This window comes from Hippocampus zosterae, chromosome 14 (genome assembly GCF_025434085.1).
Source record: "Hippocampus zosterae strain Florida chromosome 14, ASM2543408v3, whole genome shotgun sequence".
Taxonomy (NCBI): Eukaryota; Metazoa; Chordata; class Actinopteri; order Syngnathiformes; family Syngnathidae; genus Hippocampus; species Hippocampus zosterae.
In genome coordinates, this window is record NC_067464.1 from 1,214,437 (window position 1) to 1,230,934 (window position 16,498).

General features: G+C 45.6%; 2 protein-coding genes across 10 annotated transcripts; one reads left to right on the forward strand and one right to left on the reverse strand.

Moving 5' to 3' along the window:
* The first annotated feature begins 389 nt into the window (after positions 1–389).
* loxl3b (lysyl oxidase-like 3b) lies at positions 390–12,796 on the forward strand. 9 transcript variants are annotated; one of them, XM_052085327.1, is made up of 16 exons: positions 397–782; positions 1,579–1,742; positions 1,862–2,079; positions 3,326–3,391; positions 4,685–4,741; positions 5,087–5,300; positions 5,427–5,607; positions 6,858–7,012; positions 7,352–7,522; positions 8,289–8,444; positions 9,363–9,522; positions 9,710–9,953; positions 10,926–11,041; positions 11,244–11,380; positions 12,194–12,305; positions 12,407–12,796. In XM_052085327.1, the coding sequence occupies exons 1-16, from the start codon at positions 416–418 to the stop codon at positions 12,478–12,480; spliced, it is 2,592 nt and encodes an 863-aa protein (XP_051941287.1). In that variant the 5' UTR covers positions 397–415; the 3' UTR covers positions 12,481–12,796. The 9 variants fall into 9 exon arrangements, 8 of the variants coding, with proteins under 8 accessions (XP_051941287.1, XP_051941291.1, XP_051941288.1 ...); XR_007966410.1 differs by lacking the exon at positions 12,407–12,796 and having other exon boundaries at positions 390–782; positions 8,273–8,444; XM_052085331.1 differs by lacking the exon at positions 7,352–7,522 and having other exon boundaries at positions 398–782.
* A 605-nt stretch (positions 12,797–13,401) lies between these two features.
* mrps26 (mitochondrial ribosomal protein S26) lies at positions 13,402–15,417 on the reverse strand. The gene is made up of 4 exons (XM_052085453.1): positions 15,041–15,417; positions 14,565–14,711; positions 13,805–13,928; positions 13,402–13,716 (listed from the first exon to the last, which is right to left on the reverse strand). Exons 1-4 carry the CDS (start codon positions 15,244–15,246, stop codon positions 13,585–13,587), a joined length of 609 nt encoding a protein of 202 aa, XP_051941413.1. The 5' UTR covers positions 15,247–15,417; the 3' UTR covers positions 13,402–13,584.
* Positions 15,418–16,498: the final 1,081 nt, after the last annotated feature.

The following is a 16,498-nucleotide window of genomic DNA, read 5'->3' on the forward strand; positions in this document are numbered from 1 at the left end:
GGACATTGTGGTGTTGCTCCTTGTGTGCCCACCTTGGCCACCAGGGGTCGGTCTTGCTGTAAACCGTGCGGATTAACACAAAAACCGGTTATGGTGAAAAGAATGACAGAGAATCTCCACATTCTCATAGACGAAAACACGGAATTGAATGATTTTAAGTTTTTAGTTGCTGCGATATTGTGCTACTTTCGTTCGCCCCTCGATGGCGTTTCTCGCTATCTGTTAGCGTTAAGCTAGCAGGCTTTCGTTGAATAATATTTTGGTGAAGTCGCGTACGTCATGTGTAAGTCTTTGTTTTACGGACAACTTCCACTGCGGCCATTCACCCGAGAGACGGCTCGCGACTTGCCGAAAAATTTGCCGCACGCGAAAGTGGAGGGAGCACCGAGTTTTGTTTGCACCGTTTAAGAGTTGAATGGAGTCGACTTTGTCTCTTGTGTGCGCAGGCATGATGATGTTTGGCAGGCGGCACTTGTGCCTCCTCTTCTTCCTGGCCGTGTGCTGGCCCCGCTGCCTCGCCCAGACGCCGACGCCGCCCGCCACCCTTCGCCCGTCTCCGTCCCCGTCGCCCTTGCAGGACCAGACGGAGAGGCTAAAGATCCGACTGGCGGGATTCCCGCGCAAGCACAACGAGGGCCGCGTGGAGCTCTTCTACAAGGGCGAGTGGGGCACCATCTGCGACGACGACTTCTCCATCTCCAACGCCAACGTGCTGTGTCGACAGCTGGGATTCGTCGAGGCCACCGGATGGACGCACAGTGCCAAATACGGGAAGGGGCAAGGTAGGACGGGGCCCCCCCTCTGCCACTCTTGTGGCTCGATCTACGGCAAAAGTCTGCCTAGCAACTAGTGACTCAAATCGAAAATCGCAGCAATACCGCCGAGCCTTTTTGGAAAAATGATTTCAATTCAGAAATATTTTATTCTCACACAAAAGGCTCAAATATTTTGCGCAGTTGCGATCGAGTCTCACGAAGTCTGCCTAGCAACAAGTGATGTATCTGCGAAGTGTCCAAGAAAATAATCGGCGCAGTTGTGCTGGCTAGCTAAACTTTAAATGCACTTACCCTAAAAGTTTGTAGCATTTTACTTTTCCTGAAAAAAAAATAAAATTGGGGGGCAGTTATGCTGGAGCCCCATGAAGTCAACCTGACAGCAAGCAAATTAAAAACAAAATAAAATTACCTCTGGAGTTGTGCTAGCTAAAATCGAATCGCAAGTTTTGTCACAGTTTTGGGGCAGACGTAAATAAGCCTGATGTCTGCCTGGCAACAAGTCATGGTTTATTTTGATTTGCACAGAAAATGGGAGAAACAAATTGCTCAAAATCTTTATTTAGAAAGTTTCTCGCTCACCTACAGAATATTTACAATTTTATTTTCCCTCGGCCCAAAAACATTTTCGGGCCAGTTATCCTGAATCTCCCTCGCAGCGAGTGTCTGTTGAACTATTAAGTGACGATGGATTTTTTTTTTTTTTTTTCTTCATGGGGAGCCCAAAAGTGTATTTTGCGACGGTTACTTTGGAGCCCCTCGGAAATGTGGCTAGCGAGCGACAAGTGGCTTACTTGTGTTCAAGGCAAAATCTGGCTGGACAACGTGCAGTGCGGCGGCGGCGAGCGGAGCGTCGCCGCGTGCAAATCTCGCGGCTGGGGCAACAGCGACTGCACTCACGACGAGGACGCCGGCGTGGTGTGCAAAGACGAGAGGATTCCAGGATTCGTTGACACCAACGTCATCGAGGTTGGGTCCGCTCGGATGCGGTCTTTGGTCTAATTTACGGTCGAGCGCACGCCGCGACGCAACCAGTCCGTTGACCGTGATTTATTACCGGTAATTAAAAAAAAAATGTCTTTGAGCAGGCTCACGTGGAGGAGAACAAGTTGGAGGAGGTGCGTCTGCGCGCGGTGGTGGCGGCGGCCAAGAAGCGTCTGCCCGTCACGGAGGGCGTCCTGGAGGTCAAGTACAAGGACGGCTGGGCGCAGGTGTGCGACGCCGGCTGGACGGCCAAGAACACGCGCGTGGTCTGCGGCATGCTGGGATTCCCTCAAGAGAAAAAGTTCAACAAGAACTTCTACAGGTCGGTGGCGCCCGTTACCGTAGCGACGCTCGGTTCCGACCACAATGTCTGGTACGCCGGTTCAATGAGGTCAGCGGGAGTTGTTTTGTGCAGCGGTGTATATTTTTAGTTGCTTTTATTGATGCGGCGCTGTAATTGGAGCACAAAAAAAAAAAATAAAAATATGGCGCTTCAACTATTTCCTCAAGTTCCGTCATGCGAGTTGCAGCAGACTTGCAAATTTGTTCTCCTGTGAGGATATTTGTCTTTCCAATTCCAGGTGGCCAGGAGAGAGGGGAAAAAAGGCTTTCATTTAAAAAGGTGTGCATGGGAGTGTGCGTGTGTGTGTGTGTGTGTGTGTTCTTGTACTTACGACATTGTGAGGACCGGCACGAGTTTTTAACCAACAGAGTGAGGACATTTTGGCCGGTCCTCACTTTGACACCCTCTAAATCAACTCCAAAGTGCTTATTTTTGTGTGTGTGTGTGTGAGTGTGTGTGCCGTCTGTCAGGTGTGTGTGAAGCCCTGGCGGGAGCCAACCACATCCTGTGCCGAGTGCTACTGTACATCCTGTTAAAAGAAAGTTTGGTCGCGAGGCGCTTCTGCTGACCTCATTGGTGGCGAAATCAAGCCTTTTGAAGCTTCCATTACAAAAAAAAGACAATTTTCAAGAAACGAATTCAATTTTATCTTCCGTTTTCCTCCAACATTTTTCGTTACCGTTACATTTTACCTTTTTTTTTCTTTTTTTTTTTAACTGCTTTTACATTGAACCTTTACTAACATGACATATTTCCTCTTGTACTTTACTGTTGCTATTACTTTTAGCATTTTCTTATTACAATGTTACGATTAATTTGACTTAATTAAAGACTTAAAAATTTGATTAATTTTTTTTTTTTTAAGCATAACCAATCCCCTTTAGCTTCATTTTTTTTCCCTCTTCGAAATTTGCTGACTTATTTTTATTTTTTTTGTTGCAACATGTCCTTTTCACTTCTTCCACTTTTGATTGCCTTTCGGATGTTTATCGTGACAACCGTGTCACGGAGACGTTAAGATCGATGCATAGTGCAGATCATTGACGAAGACAAAAAAAGTTGGCCGCCGAATGTGAAATACTTGGAATACGCGCATACTTGCGCGTGACTCGACTGAAGGTCAGCGTCTCTCTCTTCCCCGACGGTGACCCCCCCCCCACCCACCCCCTGTTCCGCGGGTGCGATAAATGTGACCGACCGCGTGTGGCTACGTTGGTGGTTGCAGACGTTTGAGAAAGCGCGCCGCCGAGAGGCTCTCCAGGTCAAAGGTTAAAGCCTCGGCAGGGGCCAGGTATTCTGTCGCCGGTGGGGGAGGAAAAACACGCCCGCTGCGTTGTCCGTGTTGTTTTTCTTCCCTCGTAGAGTAGCCATTAACGCTTTCCGCCAGATTCGTCTGCCATTAACCCCATGACAGCTTCCGTTGACGGTTTCTGTTGACTTCTTCGATGCCGGAGAGAAGAAGTCAACCTGTTCCAACGGGACTGTTTGGCTCTCTCGGACTAGCGCTCCTCGAAATAGCTTTGCACGCAGGAAATGCCTTGTGATGGGTTCTTCAACAAAAAACAACATGGCGGCGTCGCCGTCGGCCACTCGGGATCCAAACTTCACACGTTTGTTGCACTTAATGGACAATCGTGGTTAAAAAAAACATGCCGTGAAGAATTCCAGTTTCACTCTCTCGTGCAGTGGTTCTTAACGCGCTAAATCGTTCCCAGGAGGTTCGACGGAGCCTCCGCCATGATGGTTAAGACGCACCCGAGTCAAGATGTCAATTAGTTACGACACGCCCGCTTGGCCGTCGCTGGCTGCAGATGATCACGTGACATTGCTTGTCCAATCAGTGCCGACGAGGAAAATTTAGTCGGCTCGTGATGGTTACGTCATTCAATTAAAAAAAAAAAAAATCTATACTTATGTCATGTCATTTTATTTACGTTTTTTTAATGCCTTGAATTTGTAACAAAAAAAATGTATTTTTTATTTTATTTATATATATATATATATGTACTTTTTTTTGTATTTTTTTTTTTGTGAACGTGCATATGAACTGGTTGGGTTCGCTACCTCGAAAAAGGGTCCGAAGCAATGCTCTAGTGTCATTGGTCTCGTGGTCTTGTTGAAGCCCCCCTCCAATGTTCTCCTGGTAGATGATTGTCATCAAATCAAAGTACTCAAATGCCATGAAAAAAGAGGACAAAAATTACCCACAGTGTAAGAAAAAAAAATTCATATAATTCAAAATTTTCATAGGTCCATTTAAAAAAAAAAATTCATTAAAAAACAATTATTATTATTTTTCTTGACTCATTGACCCATGGTAAAAATACGTTGGGGCAAAAAAAATGATGTTTTTGTTTGAATAAATGGCATTTGGCACTTTTCTCCCGTGCTGTTTACCGTCATGACGAACGTGTTACTTTCAACTATGGCTAGGAAACGGTCTACAATATGGAAAAAAAATATATAGTATTACGTGGTGTCAGATAATGTTCGCCGCAATGTTTAAAGCGACACGTTTGTTTTGAAATGTCAATCCTAACCTTTTTAATCGCCGTGGGCTAAAATTGTGGCGTTTACCTTGCAGGCAGACAGCTAAAGCTAACGCTAACGCTAAGTCTAAACAGAGCAGCGCCAACTCAAGGTAACGTGAGCGCTAACCGTGTCACGCTGAAGAATTCACCCCTCTTAAATTAGACAGATGGTCAAATTTGAGCCACTAAACATTGACCGAAATTGTCTCAGAGGGTGGGAAAGGAAAAATGAAGAAAAGAAAAGAGAATTGAGTAAAAAAAAAAAAAAAAAAGAAGACTCATAGGAAGAACTGAGTCATTGTAAACGCTGACTCATGTTTGTGGTAAAAACTGGACTATGCTGTTTAAAAAAAAGAAGTCTTTGCTAACAACCATCTTGATGAAAACAAACAAAAAAAATAAAGTAAAGTAAAACCAACTCAAGTTGCCAATCTCTCTCTCTGGCGCCCCCGCAGGTTGTTTTTGGAGCGTCAGAAGAACGTGTACCGCGTGCACTCGGTGGCGTGCGCGGGCACGGAGGTGCACCTGGCCGCCTGCCCCATGGAGTTCAACGGGCCCAACGGCACCGCCTCGTGCCGCGGCGGCTCCCCCGTCGTCGTCAGCTGCATGCCGGGGCCGCTCTTCGCGCAGCAGCAGAACGGCGGACTCAAGAAGAGAGCCAAAACTTCGGTAAGGCCCCCCCCCCCCCCCCGCTTGTCTGTAGACATTGTGTGGGACTCCGGGGTTTTGCGTTCCGGTTAACGTTGATTCGTGATGCGCCATTTTATTGATTTATTATTATTTTTGATTGGCCAGAGCACAGTGAGGCTGAAGGGCGGGGCCCGCCTCGGCGAGGGCCGCGTGGAGGTGCTGAAGAGCGGCGAGTGGGGCAGCGTATGCGACGACCGCTGGAACCTGCAGTCGGCCAGCGTGGTGTGCAGGGAGCTCGGCTTCGGCAGCGCCAAGGAGGCCATGACGGGGGCGCGCATGGGCCAAGGTGGGGCGCACACACACACACACACACACACACACTTTTGCAGACTTTGCTTGACCCCCCCGAGACGACATCTTTGAACTCACAGACCTCATTTCTCTCTGGAATTTTTCTTTTTTTTTTTTTTTTTTTGTGTGGGGGGGAATGCGGACACAGACAAGTTCCTTGTGACTATTATGTGCATGTTGAGAGATGAGGATTCGCATGTCAATAAGACGAAGGAAGTCCTTCACGGAAAGCGCAAGCCATCATCATTCCATCAAGGGAACGTTGCCAAATCCACAACGTGCGACTTTTTGATTCCCATTCCGCTTTTCAGGAAATCTCAGATTTATTTTATTTTCACGGATATTTTAAACATAATATGCCTAAACTTCAGTTCGTGTAACATTTCAAATTGTCTAAAAATTGGAAGAATTCCTTCAGAAAAAAAAAAACGTTTTCACCCGGCGTGAAGGAAGAAAGTGATCATTCCCAAATTCAAACCATGAAGCTCATTTGTTGATTTTCAGCAATAAAATTCCGGTAACGGATTAATTATCTGATTAATAAAAAAATTAAATTTTTGAGGGGGGTATATATATTTTTGTATTATTTATATTATGTTTTATTTTTTTATTATTATTAAATTTATTTATTTTATTTATAATTTACATTTGACCCCATTACAGACTTTTTGTGTCCCTTCATGCTTATAAAAAATAAAGATATTTTTAATACTTGGGACATTTGACTGTTTTACAGTTTTTTTGTGGTATTGTAATTGTGTAAATCGGAGAGAAAAAAATCTGCAAATATTCAATTTTTTTTTTTAAGGGTGCCGTGTTTGAATCTGTTGAACTTTTGTCCTATGATTTCATATATTATTGTGTTAGAAAAAAAACAATCAGTCAAAAATTTGCCAATTTTGTTGCGCTAACGTCGCGCACCTAAATCGGCTGATTAATCATTAATCATTAATCATTAATCACCCATTAATCAATACCTGAAAGCTGCCATGATTCCATCCTGCGAAGCCTGTCGAATTTCCACCGTGATTCAATCAAGGAAAGGATTTTTCTTCAATCCATGTCGAGAGTCTTTTGGTGGGACAGTTCCTCTTTTCAGCAAATCCGGGACATTTCCCCCCACAAAAATGTTTTGTTTGCTCACTTTCTTCCTGAATAAACCTTCATGGTTAAAAGTGTTTTCCCAGTGCCTGTAAACATTCCACAAACTTTTTTTTTTTAATTTCCCCCCCCCCCCTCTCCCAGGAGTGGGACCCATCTACATGAATGAGGTGAAGTGCTCGGGTTACGAGCGTTCCATCTGGAACTGCCCGTTCAAGAACATCACGTCGGAGGACTGCCGGCACACGGAGGACGCCGCCGTGCGCTGCAACGTTCCCTACATGGGCCTGGAAAATTCGGTCAGAGCTCCGCCTCTCTATTTTTGGCCAGCCAGTTTAGTCACATGACGTGTGCAGACCTTGTGATTGGTCCGGCAGTATTTTTATCTATTTATTTATTTTTTGCTACTAATATTTTTGGCATGATGTCACGCTGAGACATTGTTTCACCAATTTAGTGGCTAGTCGACTAACATGAGTAACAAAAGCGCATTAACGAACCGATCTGGTCCATGGAAATGCTTACAAAGGCTCCAGTGGAATCCTTCTCCCGTCTTCCCCGAAAAGAAGGCCAAAGAGGTTTTGGTTCTGATCCCACTGGACCTTTTACGCTAACGCTCGCTGGGCCCCGCCAAACAGATCCGCCTCGGAGGGGGGCGCACCCGCTACGAGGGCCGCGTGGAGGTCCTGGGCGTGGACGCCAACGGCACGCGAGGCTGGGGTCTGATCTGTGGCGAGACCTGGACCACCAAGGAGGCCATAGTGGCTTGCAGGCAGCTAGGCCTGGGCTACGCTAACCAGGCTAACCAAGTAGGTTGCTAACGCCCGACGCAGCTAGCCTGGAGTAACACATGGTCAGCTTCAAAACGAAACTCCTCCCTAGCGAGCGGCATCCGTGTTCCCCGGTGATGTCGTTGCTTGACGCAAGGCAGAATTAGCTTAGCGGCACAATCGCGCGAATTGTCAGACGGCAAACGTGCTAGCAAACAATGAAGTTGAATCTTCAATGCTCGCATTCTTCGGGGGTAGGCCGCAGTGCTTTAGTAAAATTTTTTTTTTTTTTTAATGTGTGCTTTTTGCGTTTGGCAGTATAACTAACAACTTACAACACCCCGACGCGGCCCCACAGGGTGTTTTCACATCCAAGTGGAAACACCACCGCAATCCAAGCGCTGATCTCATCCCACCCTCGCAAACCCCCCCCCCAAAAAAAACCACTAACTGGACCGCTTGGAACACAGCACACATTTTCCACTGCAACTTGTGCCATCCAAGATTTAATTTGAACGTTAACGCTAGCTAATTTTTTTAATCATTAAAATATTCCATTACAAACATTGGGAAGCTAAAATTTTTTTTAAAGTTTATTAAAATGAAGATAGTTGTTTTTTTTTCCAACATCCAGTCAATCAAGTTACTCTCCATCAGTCATGTGACACTGGAAGGATGATTCGACTGAATTTGGAGTTTTGGACTATGCTAACAGTGACTAGCATTTGCGTTAGCGAGTCACGAACAGGAAGCGCGTGTGCCCCCCGATGTCCGAGTGACTCCCAGCAGGGCGTGTGGTCCGCAGATCCGGCTAGTGGGCGGCCGCAGCACGTACGAGGGCCGGGTGGAGGTTCGGGTGGGCTCCAGGTGGGGTACGGTGTGCAGCGCAGGCTGGACCACCAGGGAGGCCATGGTGGCGTGCAGGCAGCTCGGCCTTGGCTACTCCATGCACGCCATCACCGTAAGTGCCGCGGCGACCTTCCAAAATGAGATGATTGCTCGACGCCCTTCCAGATAAAAGCGGCAATCTTATTTTGGGAGTTGGAAAAGTCGACTTCAAGTGCAGGGGGGGGGGGGCGCTTCCTGCCTTGAAGAGAATCGACAGTCAGGTCATATTTGTTGCATTTTCTTAAAATTGGTTCCCTAAAATCTGTGTGTTTTTTAAAAAAATTGATTTAGTTTACATGCATTACTTTAAAATATTATTTCATGTATTTATTGTACATAATACAATATGACCAACAAATACATTTCTGTATATGTTTGATTTGATTTGTATTGACTAATTTATTTATCATACATAAGAGGAATAAAATATTGACTTATTGTTTTAAAATTGTCAAATTGTTTTAAACTGTCATATTTCTTATACATGTAAAATTTGTTCAAATCAAGTATTTTGTCAAAAATCGACTTAACTATATTTTTAATTGGTCAGTTGAAAATTGTAAATAATAATTTTTACAAATTGTGAAATCCCATCTTTAGCATCTATTTCATATTATTTGAAATGAATTTTATAAAATAATTGGTTAGTTTATTGTTATTATCTATTGTAAATAACACAAAAATAATTTGCAAATAAGAAACTATTTTTATTAACCAATTGGTTAAAAAAAAGCAGTGGAAAAAAAATGTTGGAATATACGTTTGACAGTTACATTTTTAAATCAATTTAAAAAAGTATTTCCGTGCATTTTTTTTTTCTGAGTCCATCTCCGTCTGTCCATTTCAAACTTCTACCGTGGCCGTTTGAGCACGAAAAGTGCCCCCCCCCCACCCCCCCTGGCCTTGTGACAGCGATCTCACCGTTACTTTCTGAGTGTGTATCTTCTAAACTCTGATTGGCCGGCCACTCTGCGTTTGCCCCGCCCCCAAGGAAACGTGGTACTGGGACAGCAGCAACGTGACCGAGATGATTTTGAGCGGCGTCAAGTGCACCGGAAACGAGATGTCGCTGACGCAGTGCCAGCGACACAAGACGCTCAGTTGCCAGAAAGCCGCCGCCAAGTTCGCCGCCGGCGTCATCTGCTCAGAAAGTGAGTGGCAAGGCAAAGTTTGCTCTTCATTTACATCCATTTTTTTTTTTCGAAAAGTACCACACAAATTGAACTTTCTTTGGTGTTCCTGTTTTTTATCATCTGCGGGGGTCTGGTGGGGCACTCCCTCACTTGCCCCAAAATGCAAAATCGGTATCAGTTTTTTTTTTTCCCTCTTGGGTGGCAGCGGCGTCCGACCTGGTCCTGAACGCCACGCTGGTGCAACAGTCGGTCTACATCGAGGACCGGCCCCTGCACATGCTCTACTGCGCGGCGGAGGAGGACTGCCTGTCCAAGACGGCCGCCAAGGCCAACTGGCCCTACGGTCACCGCCGCCTCTTGCGCTTCTCCTCCCAGATCCACAACATCGGCCGCGCCGACTTCAAGCCCAAAGCTGGACGCCACTCGTGGGTGTGGCACGCCTGTCACGGGTAAAAAAATAAATAAATAATAAAATAACGTGCAAGGATCTTTTTTAATTGGTACACTGTGTAATTTTGTGCGACCTGATGGGCTCGTTTTCCTTTTGGTACGAATGTTTTTATTTATTTATGTGTTTTTGGTAATTTGTACTTTCGGCTTAAAGGTTGGTTATAACTAGCTAGTCTTACAGGGTGTTCCCGATGTAAGTGGAAGCACCACCACAATCCGAGCACTGACCTGACCCAATTTTTGCCATCTTCGATTTAATTTGAATGTTAACCTCAGCTTTTTTAAAATATTCCGTTTGGAAGGAGCTGAGCCAAAGGGCGAAGCTCTCAATTTACCGGTCGATCTACGTTCCAACCCTCATCTATGGTCACGAGCTATGGGTCGTGACCGAAAGAACGAGATCCCGGATACAAGCGGCCGAAATGAGTTTTCTCCGCAGGGTGTCCGGGCTCTCCCTTAGAGATAAGGCGAGAAGCTCGGTCATCCGGGAGGGGCTCTGAGTCGAGCCGCTTCTCCTCCACATCGAGAGGAGCCAGATGAGGTGGCTTGGGCATCTGATTCGGATGCCTCCTGAACGCCTCCCTGGTGAGGTGTTCCGGGCATGTCCCACCGGGAGGAGACCCCGAGGAAGACCCAGGACACGCTGGAGAGACTATGTCACCCAGCTGGCCTGGGAACGACTCGGGATCCCCCGGGGAGAGCTGGAAGAAGTAGCTAGGGAGAGGGAAGTCTGGGCTTCCCTGCTAAAGCTGTTGCCCCCGCGACCCGGCCCCGGATAAGCGGTAGAAGATGCATGGATGGATGGATGGATGGATGTTTTTAAATTGAGTTTTTGATATGATGCTAACAATGATTAGCATTAGCGAGTCATAGACAGGACTGACAGTCAATATAGACAAATAGTCTGGATGTTCATTGCTAACACAAGAACCCCCCCCCCCCCCCCATCCCACCCCCCGATCTTTTCTCAGACATTACCACAGTATGGACATTTTCACCCACTACGATCTCCTGAACGCCAACGGAACCAAAGTGGCCGAGGGGCACAAAGCCAGTTTCTGTCTGGAAGACTCCGACTGCGAGGAAGGTGCACAGAAACTTTTCACGTTCAATAAAATCCACCAAGATGTGGTTATAGTTTGCAAATGTGCACGAAACAGTTCTCATCCTTGCTTTGTTCAATGCGAAATGGTCCAAGACCCTCCCCCCCCCCCCCCAAGGGTCCCGGTCGTGTGTTCTTGGAGAAGTAGCTGGCGAGCATCTAACCCTCGTATTTGCGCCCCACGCAGGCGTTTCCAAGCGGTATGAGTGCGCCAACTTTGGCGACCAGGGCATCACGGTGGGCTGCTGGGACATGTACCGCCACGACATTGACTGCCAGTGGATCGACATCACCGACGTCAAACCCGGAAATTACATCATGCAGGTATGAGCGCACCCACCGTTACGCATCACTTTCGCATGTGTGATGACAGTAGTTGGGGGGTGGGGGGGGGCGGCATTTGGGACGCTCAAACGCTAGTGAGTTATTTTTGGGGGGGGGGGCTGGGGGGGGTCGTGTTTGGGATATCCTAAATACATACAACAAGCTCAGAGGTTTTAAAAATCAATGTAGCAATCAGGGCGGCCCGGTAGTCCAGTGGTTAGCTCGTCGGCTTCACAGTGCAGAGGTACCGGGTTCGATTCCAGCTCCGGCCTCCCTGTGTGGAGTTTGCATGTTCTCCCCGGGCCTGCGTGGGTTTTCTCCGGGTGCTCCGGTTTCCTCCCACATTCCAAAAACATGCGTGGCAGGCTGATTGAACACTCCAAATTGTCCCTAGGTGTGAGTGTGAGCGCGGATGGTTGTTCGTCTCTGTGTGCCCTGTGATTGGCTGGCAACCGATTCAGGGTGTCCCCCGCCTACTGCCCGAAGACGGCTGGGATAGGCTCCAGCACCCCCCGCGACCCTAGTGAGGATCAAGCGGTTCGGAAAATGGATGGATGGATGGATGTAGCAATCAATCAGAGTCAATGTGGAGTTGTGGAGTTCCTCTGGGCAATATTCGAGGTCCATTGAGTTTTCATGATCCTTACTTTCTTGAGGTGGAATGGACTGTATCTCAAATGTTTTCCCCAAGTAGCGTGATGGTTGTTCATGTGTCTGCGGCTGTTCACGGACACATCATTTCATCAAATTGACGAGGAAGCTTTTTTTTGTCCCCTTTTCTTTAATCCATTGATCGACCCTGACACCACTAAGGTGGTGATCAACCCTAACTTGGAAGTGGCCGAGAGCGACTTCACCAACAATGCCATGAAGTGCAACTGCAAGTATGACGGCCATCGGATCTGGTTCCACAATTGCCACGTTGGTAAGGCGCACCCTGAAAAAGCAACACACTTTTTTTGGGGGGGGGTGAAAATGTCTTCATTTTGTCTGTTGCTCAAACCTGCAAAAAACAATCGCCCGCAGGCGATGCCTTCAGTGAGGAGGCGGAGAGAAGATTCGACAAGTACCCAGGACAGTTGAACAACCAGATTTCTTAATCCAAACCACAGACGGCTGGCGCGGCGGACATTTTGTGGAGCGGACGTCATTTTTTTTTCGACTGGATGTCATGAGGCTTTGGTGAGGGAAGTTTCCATTTTGAAAATCCGTCTTTGGAGCTGTTTTTACACATATGTTTTTATCTTTTTTGTGAATGTATTTATTACGTGTTAAAAGGTGCTCGAGAGATACCCAAGATTGTCTTGTGAGGTGCTGCGCTGTTTTATTTTATTTTTTAGGATTTTATGACAAAGGATTGGACAACAACAACAACAAAAAAATCAATAAATGGCTGTATGTACACTGATGCAATCACACTTACTTCAATCAGTTGGTCATAAAAACAGATGACACATGGCTGTGTTTCTGTTCAAATAATTCACGTTTTATTCTTTTCTTTTTGTCGTATTGAGCAGCAGTGGGGTAGTGCCCCAGCACACTCAAATGACAGTGGGGGTACGTTTTCAATGCGCAAAAGCACTCATGGCTGGCGTGTATTGCTGGCTTGTGTGCAAAGTTTATTTCAATCGACTTAAGAAGTGCTTAGCTGTTCACTCGTTAGCGCAATCCCATTAAGCTTCGTGTTGCCATGTCGAGGATGGTCGCGTGGCTCGCTCAGCAGCGCCCCCCCACTCCACACTCTGGAAGTACACTCGGGCAAGTATATTCATTTTGATTTAGAATCTGTTTTGTAAAATATTTTCAAATGGTAATAATGCAATTACGGTAAATGTTTTTTATCATAAGAAAAAAAAGGTAAATTTGTTGTTTTTTTTATGTATGCAAATGTTATTTTCAAAATTTTAGAAACATGGTCAATTAAGGCAAATATAATTTGTTTTAATTAAAAAATGTCTAGTTATATTGCGGCAACCTCGACCAAAGCAAAAAAAGATTTCAAAATAATATCCATCTAGCAATTCAGTTGCGTGTACACGGATTTATTGGCACGACATTGAAAATGACGATCAAAACATGAACAATAAAAGACAGCCGTCGAGAAACGATCGTAGAAGAGCTTTCCGGGGTCATCCCCGAATTGCTCTAAGCGTCCATCTTGTCTGATGTTCAACGATGAGCTTGATCGTTTTGTCCCCAAATTGTCACTGCAACACAGTCTGTTTCACAACTCGGCCCGCCTTGTCCACGGCAAAGTTATAATTCTTGGGGTTGTCCAGAGCTTCCTCGATGCGTTGGTCCAAGTTCTCTAACGTGATGAAGTTCTTTGCCTCCTCCTGTGGCCCAAAAAACAAAATACGAATGACCAATTTCAAAGCGGTCCTGAAAAAAAAAACTGATACTGACTGAGGTGAAAAAGTGTACCTGCAACTGCACAATTTCTTCCTCTTTCTGCTTGATAAATTCTTGCTGTTGCTGTTCTCGCTGTAAAGCTTCTTCCAGCTTCTGACGTTCCGCCTCTTCCGTTTCTTTCTGGATCCTCACAATTCTGGAAAAAAAAACACAAACAAGCTCAGGAAAATTGGAAACGCCAAACAGTTGTCATTTATGAGGTTTTTTTGAACCTCATTTTGTGAGCAATATACAAATGTATGTACCGGTATACTGTTTACTCTCAGCTCCTGCAGGTGTTATTGCACAGTGCGAACGATCAAGTGAGCTAGGCTACAAACGCGAAAGTGTCGCTGTGTGGTTTGCAAATTGTGAAGACATTTGTTCACATTCTTGTGACAAAAGAAGAAATTACATTTTTCAATCATTAAAGAAGGTAATTTTTTTTCCCCCCAAAGATTTTTTGTAGTGAATCTCTGACATTTCCACAACTCTAATCAACACCTTAGCTGAAGAAATTATTCAAAGGAAAACAATCCACTTGAAAATAATGAAGTATTTGATCATTTGGATTTTACAGCTTGCGATTGGCTGGCTAATCAATTCGGGGTGTCCCCCGCCTGCTGCCCGAAGACAGCTGGGATAGGCTCCAGCACCCCCGCGACCCTAGTGAGGATGAAGCGGTTCGGAAGATGAATGAATGAATGAAAAACGAATGGTTTTAAAGCTATTGATTTGTGCGTGTGAACATGTCAAGCCACAATAGGTTTCCCAAAAGTGTCATAAGGCGGACCGAAGTTGCAACAGGCGCAAGTTCTCTTGGCGGTTGAACTCCATGAGGTTGCGGTGCTCCTCGGCCTCCTGCCGCGCTCGCTCCTCCGCCATGGAGCCAGTCTCCTCCTCGTACTTCCTCCGCAGCACCTCCTCCTTGAACTCCACACTGAAAAGGCCACCACATAAAATGGAAGCAGTCGCATAGCTATCTCGGTCAAGTGACCTCAGACTTTAAACACATTTCACAAACAAATGTTTTATTTTCTTATTTTTTTTCTTTATTAAATTCAAATGATCCAATTTACAAAACACATGAATTGAAGCAAATATATTCATTTTCATATTTCAAAACACTCCGTTAAAGTGACATAATTAAGCCCCGTTTGTGCGCTTAGCATTTAGCATTAGCATGACCACATTTACCCCGAAAAGAAGCCTCATCAATGCTGTCCAAATCAATAAAACAGGTGTGAAGTGTCAAGTGTAGGCGGGTACCGCAGCGCCCTCATGATGAGCTTGTAGTCGGAGTATCTCTCCCGCAGCACGACCATCTCCACCGGGTCCACCGGCGGAGGGACTTTGATTCGTCCCAGCTTGGACTTGGCCACCGGGTCGGTGCGCGACTTTCGTCCGCGTTGCGCCTCCACCAGCGCGGACCGCCCGGGCGCCAGAAGCCGGACGACCCGCACGCTTCGGAACATCGCCGTCGCCACCGCCCGGAAGGTCGTTTGTCGGGATGATCAGTCGTTCGACGCGGTCGATATCGAAAAGATGAACAAGTCCAAAAGTGTCACATTGACGCTGAAGAATAACAACATTCAACGTCCATAGGCGGCGACCATCTTGTGTGTGTGTCCTCTGACCCGGAAGTGATAACAAGGCGGAAAGCCTTTTTATTGGAGATTCTATCGTCATCTAGTGGTTGCAGAGGTGTTTTGCATGCAAAAACAATGACGCCTTTTGACTGCCGTGTCTCTCCTGTGCAGTAGTTGGCGCTGTGTATCGGAACATATTGTACATTACGAGAGGAAAAGGAATCGCCCCCGAAGAAGACTGGTTTGAATTTTGGCAAAAGATGGATGGCAAATTAAGAAGGATAACTGACACTCGAACCCTCTTGCTGAAGTAAGTGTCACTTTTGTTATTTGGTCGGTCATTGTTTGGAATCGCTTTTGTGTTTAGTTTTGCTACAAGCGAAAGTTTAAAAAAAAAAAGTAAAATGTGTTGTCTGTTAGCACCCTCTACCTGTTGAAAGTTAATACCGCGACTAACCAGAAAATCACTTCATCACATACTTAGCGTGGGTGCATTTTTATTCTGATTAATTCTGATTTTTTTTTATATTCAATATCGTTCCGTCAAGGGACGCAACAGTATATGTGCGATATTCATCGCAACATTCGCAGAGACCAATTGAAATCAATTCCACAGTGGTTGAGGGTAAAAGTGTAGCTCTCCCTCCGCTCATACGCTGTAATAAAAAAGCATATACAGTATACAAAATAAAAAGTGAGTCATAAGTCAGCTCTTATTTCTTTATTGAAATTTTCGCTCGCGGTTAGTTAGTTTTCATTCCGTGTCATGTTTGACCGCAGCTGACTATGAATTCCCGGCTAATCATAAATCGAAGACACCAGCGACGATTAGGCTTCCTCTGCATTTACACCGCCCCCCCCTCCCCATTGATGTTAACGTGGGCGTAAATGAAAAAGAAGACTCCTTTTTTATCCACCTTATTTTCAGTCAAATTATTACTGTATATGTTTTATGTTCAACAAACAAACAAACAAACAAACAAACAATCAGTGCAGCCGGGGTTTTTTTTTCTCGACGTCAAAATGTGTCCAAGTTTTTTTACTTCTTCCTTACTCCCTTGAACATAATAACTGTGTTGAATGAAGACTGATTTGTCACTTTTTTACTATTTTATTTACCTTATTTTCTGTCAAATTA

Coding starts and splice junctions, on each gene's coding strand:
- loxl3b (XM_052085327.1), top strand. CDS start 416: ATGGAGTCGACTTTGTCTCTTGTGTGCGCAGGCATGATGATGTTTGGC. Junction 5,608..6,857: donor GGGGGCGCGCATGGGCCAAG/GTGGGGCGCACA, acceptor CCCCTCTCCCAG/GAGTGGGACCCATCTACATG. Junction 9,954..10,925: donor GTGTGGCACGCCTGTCACGG/GTAAAAAAATAA, acceptor ATCTTTTCTCAG/ACATTACCACAGTATGGACA.
- mrps26 (XM_052085453.1), bottom strand. CDS start 15,246: ATGTTCCGAAGCGTGCGGGTCGTCCGGCTTCTGGCGCCCGGGCGGTCC. Junction 14,712..15,040: donor CTCATCATGAGGGCGCTGCG/GTACCCGCCTAC, acceptor TGGCCTTTTCAG/TGTGGAGTTCAAGGAGGAGG. Junction 13,717..13,804: donor AAGAAATTGTGCAGTTGCAG/GTACACTTTTTC, acceptor TTTGGGCCACAG/GAGGAGGCAAAGAACTTCAT.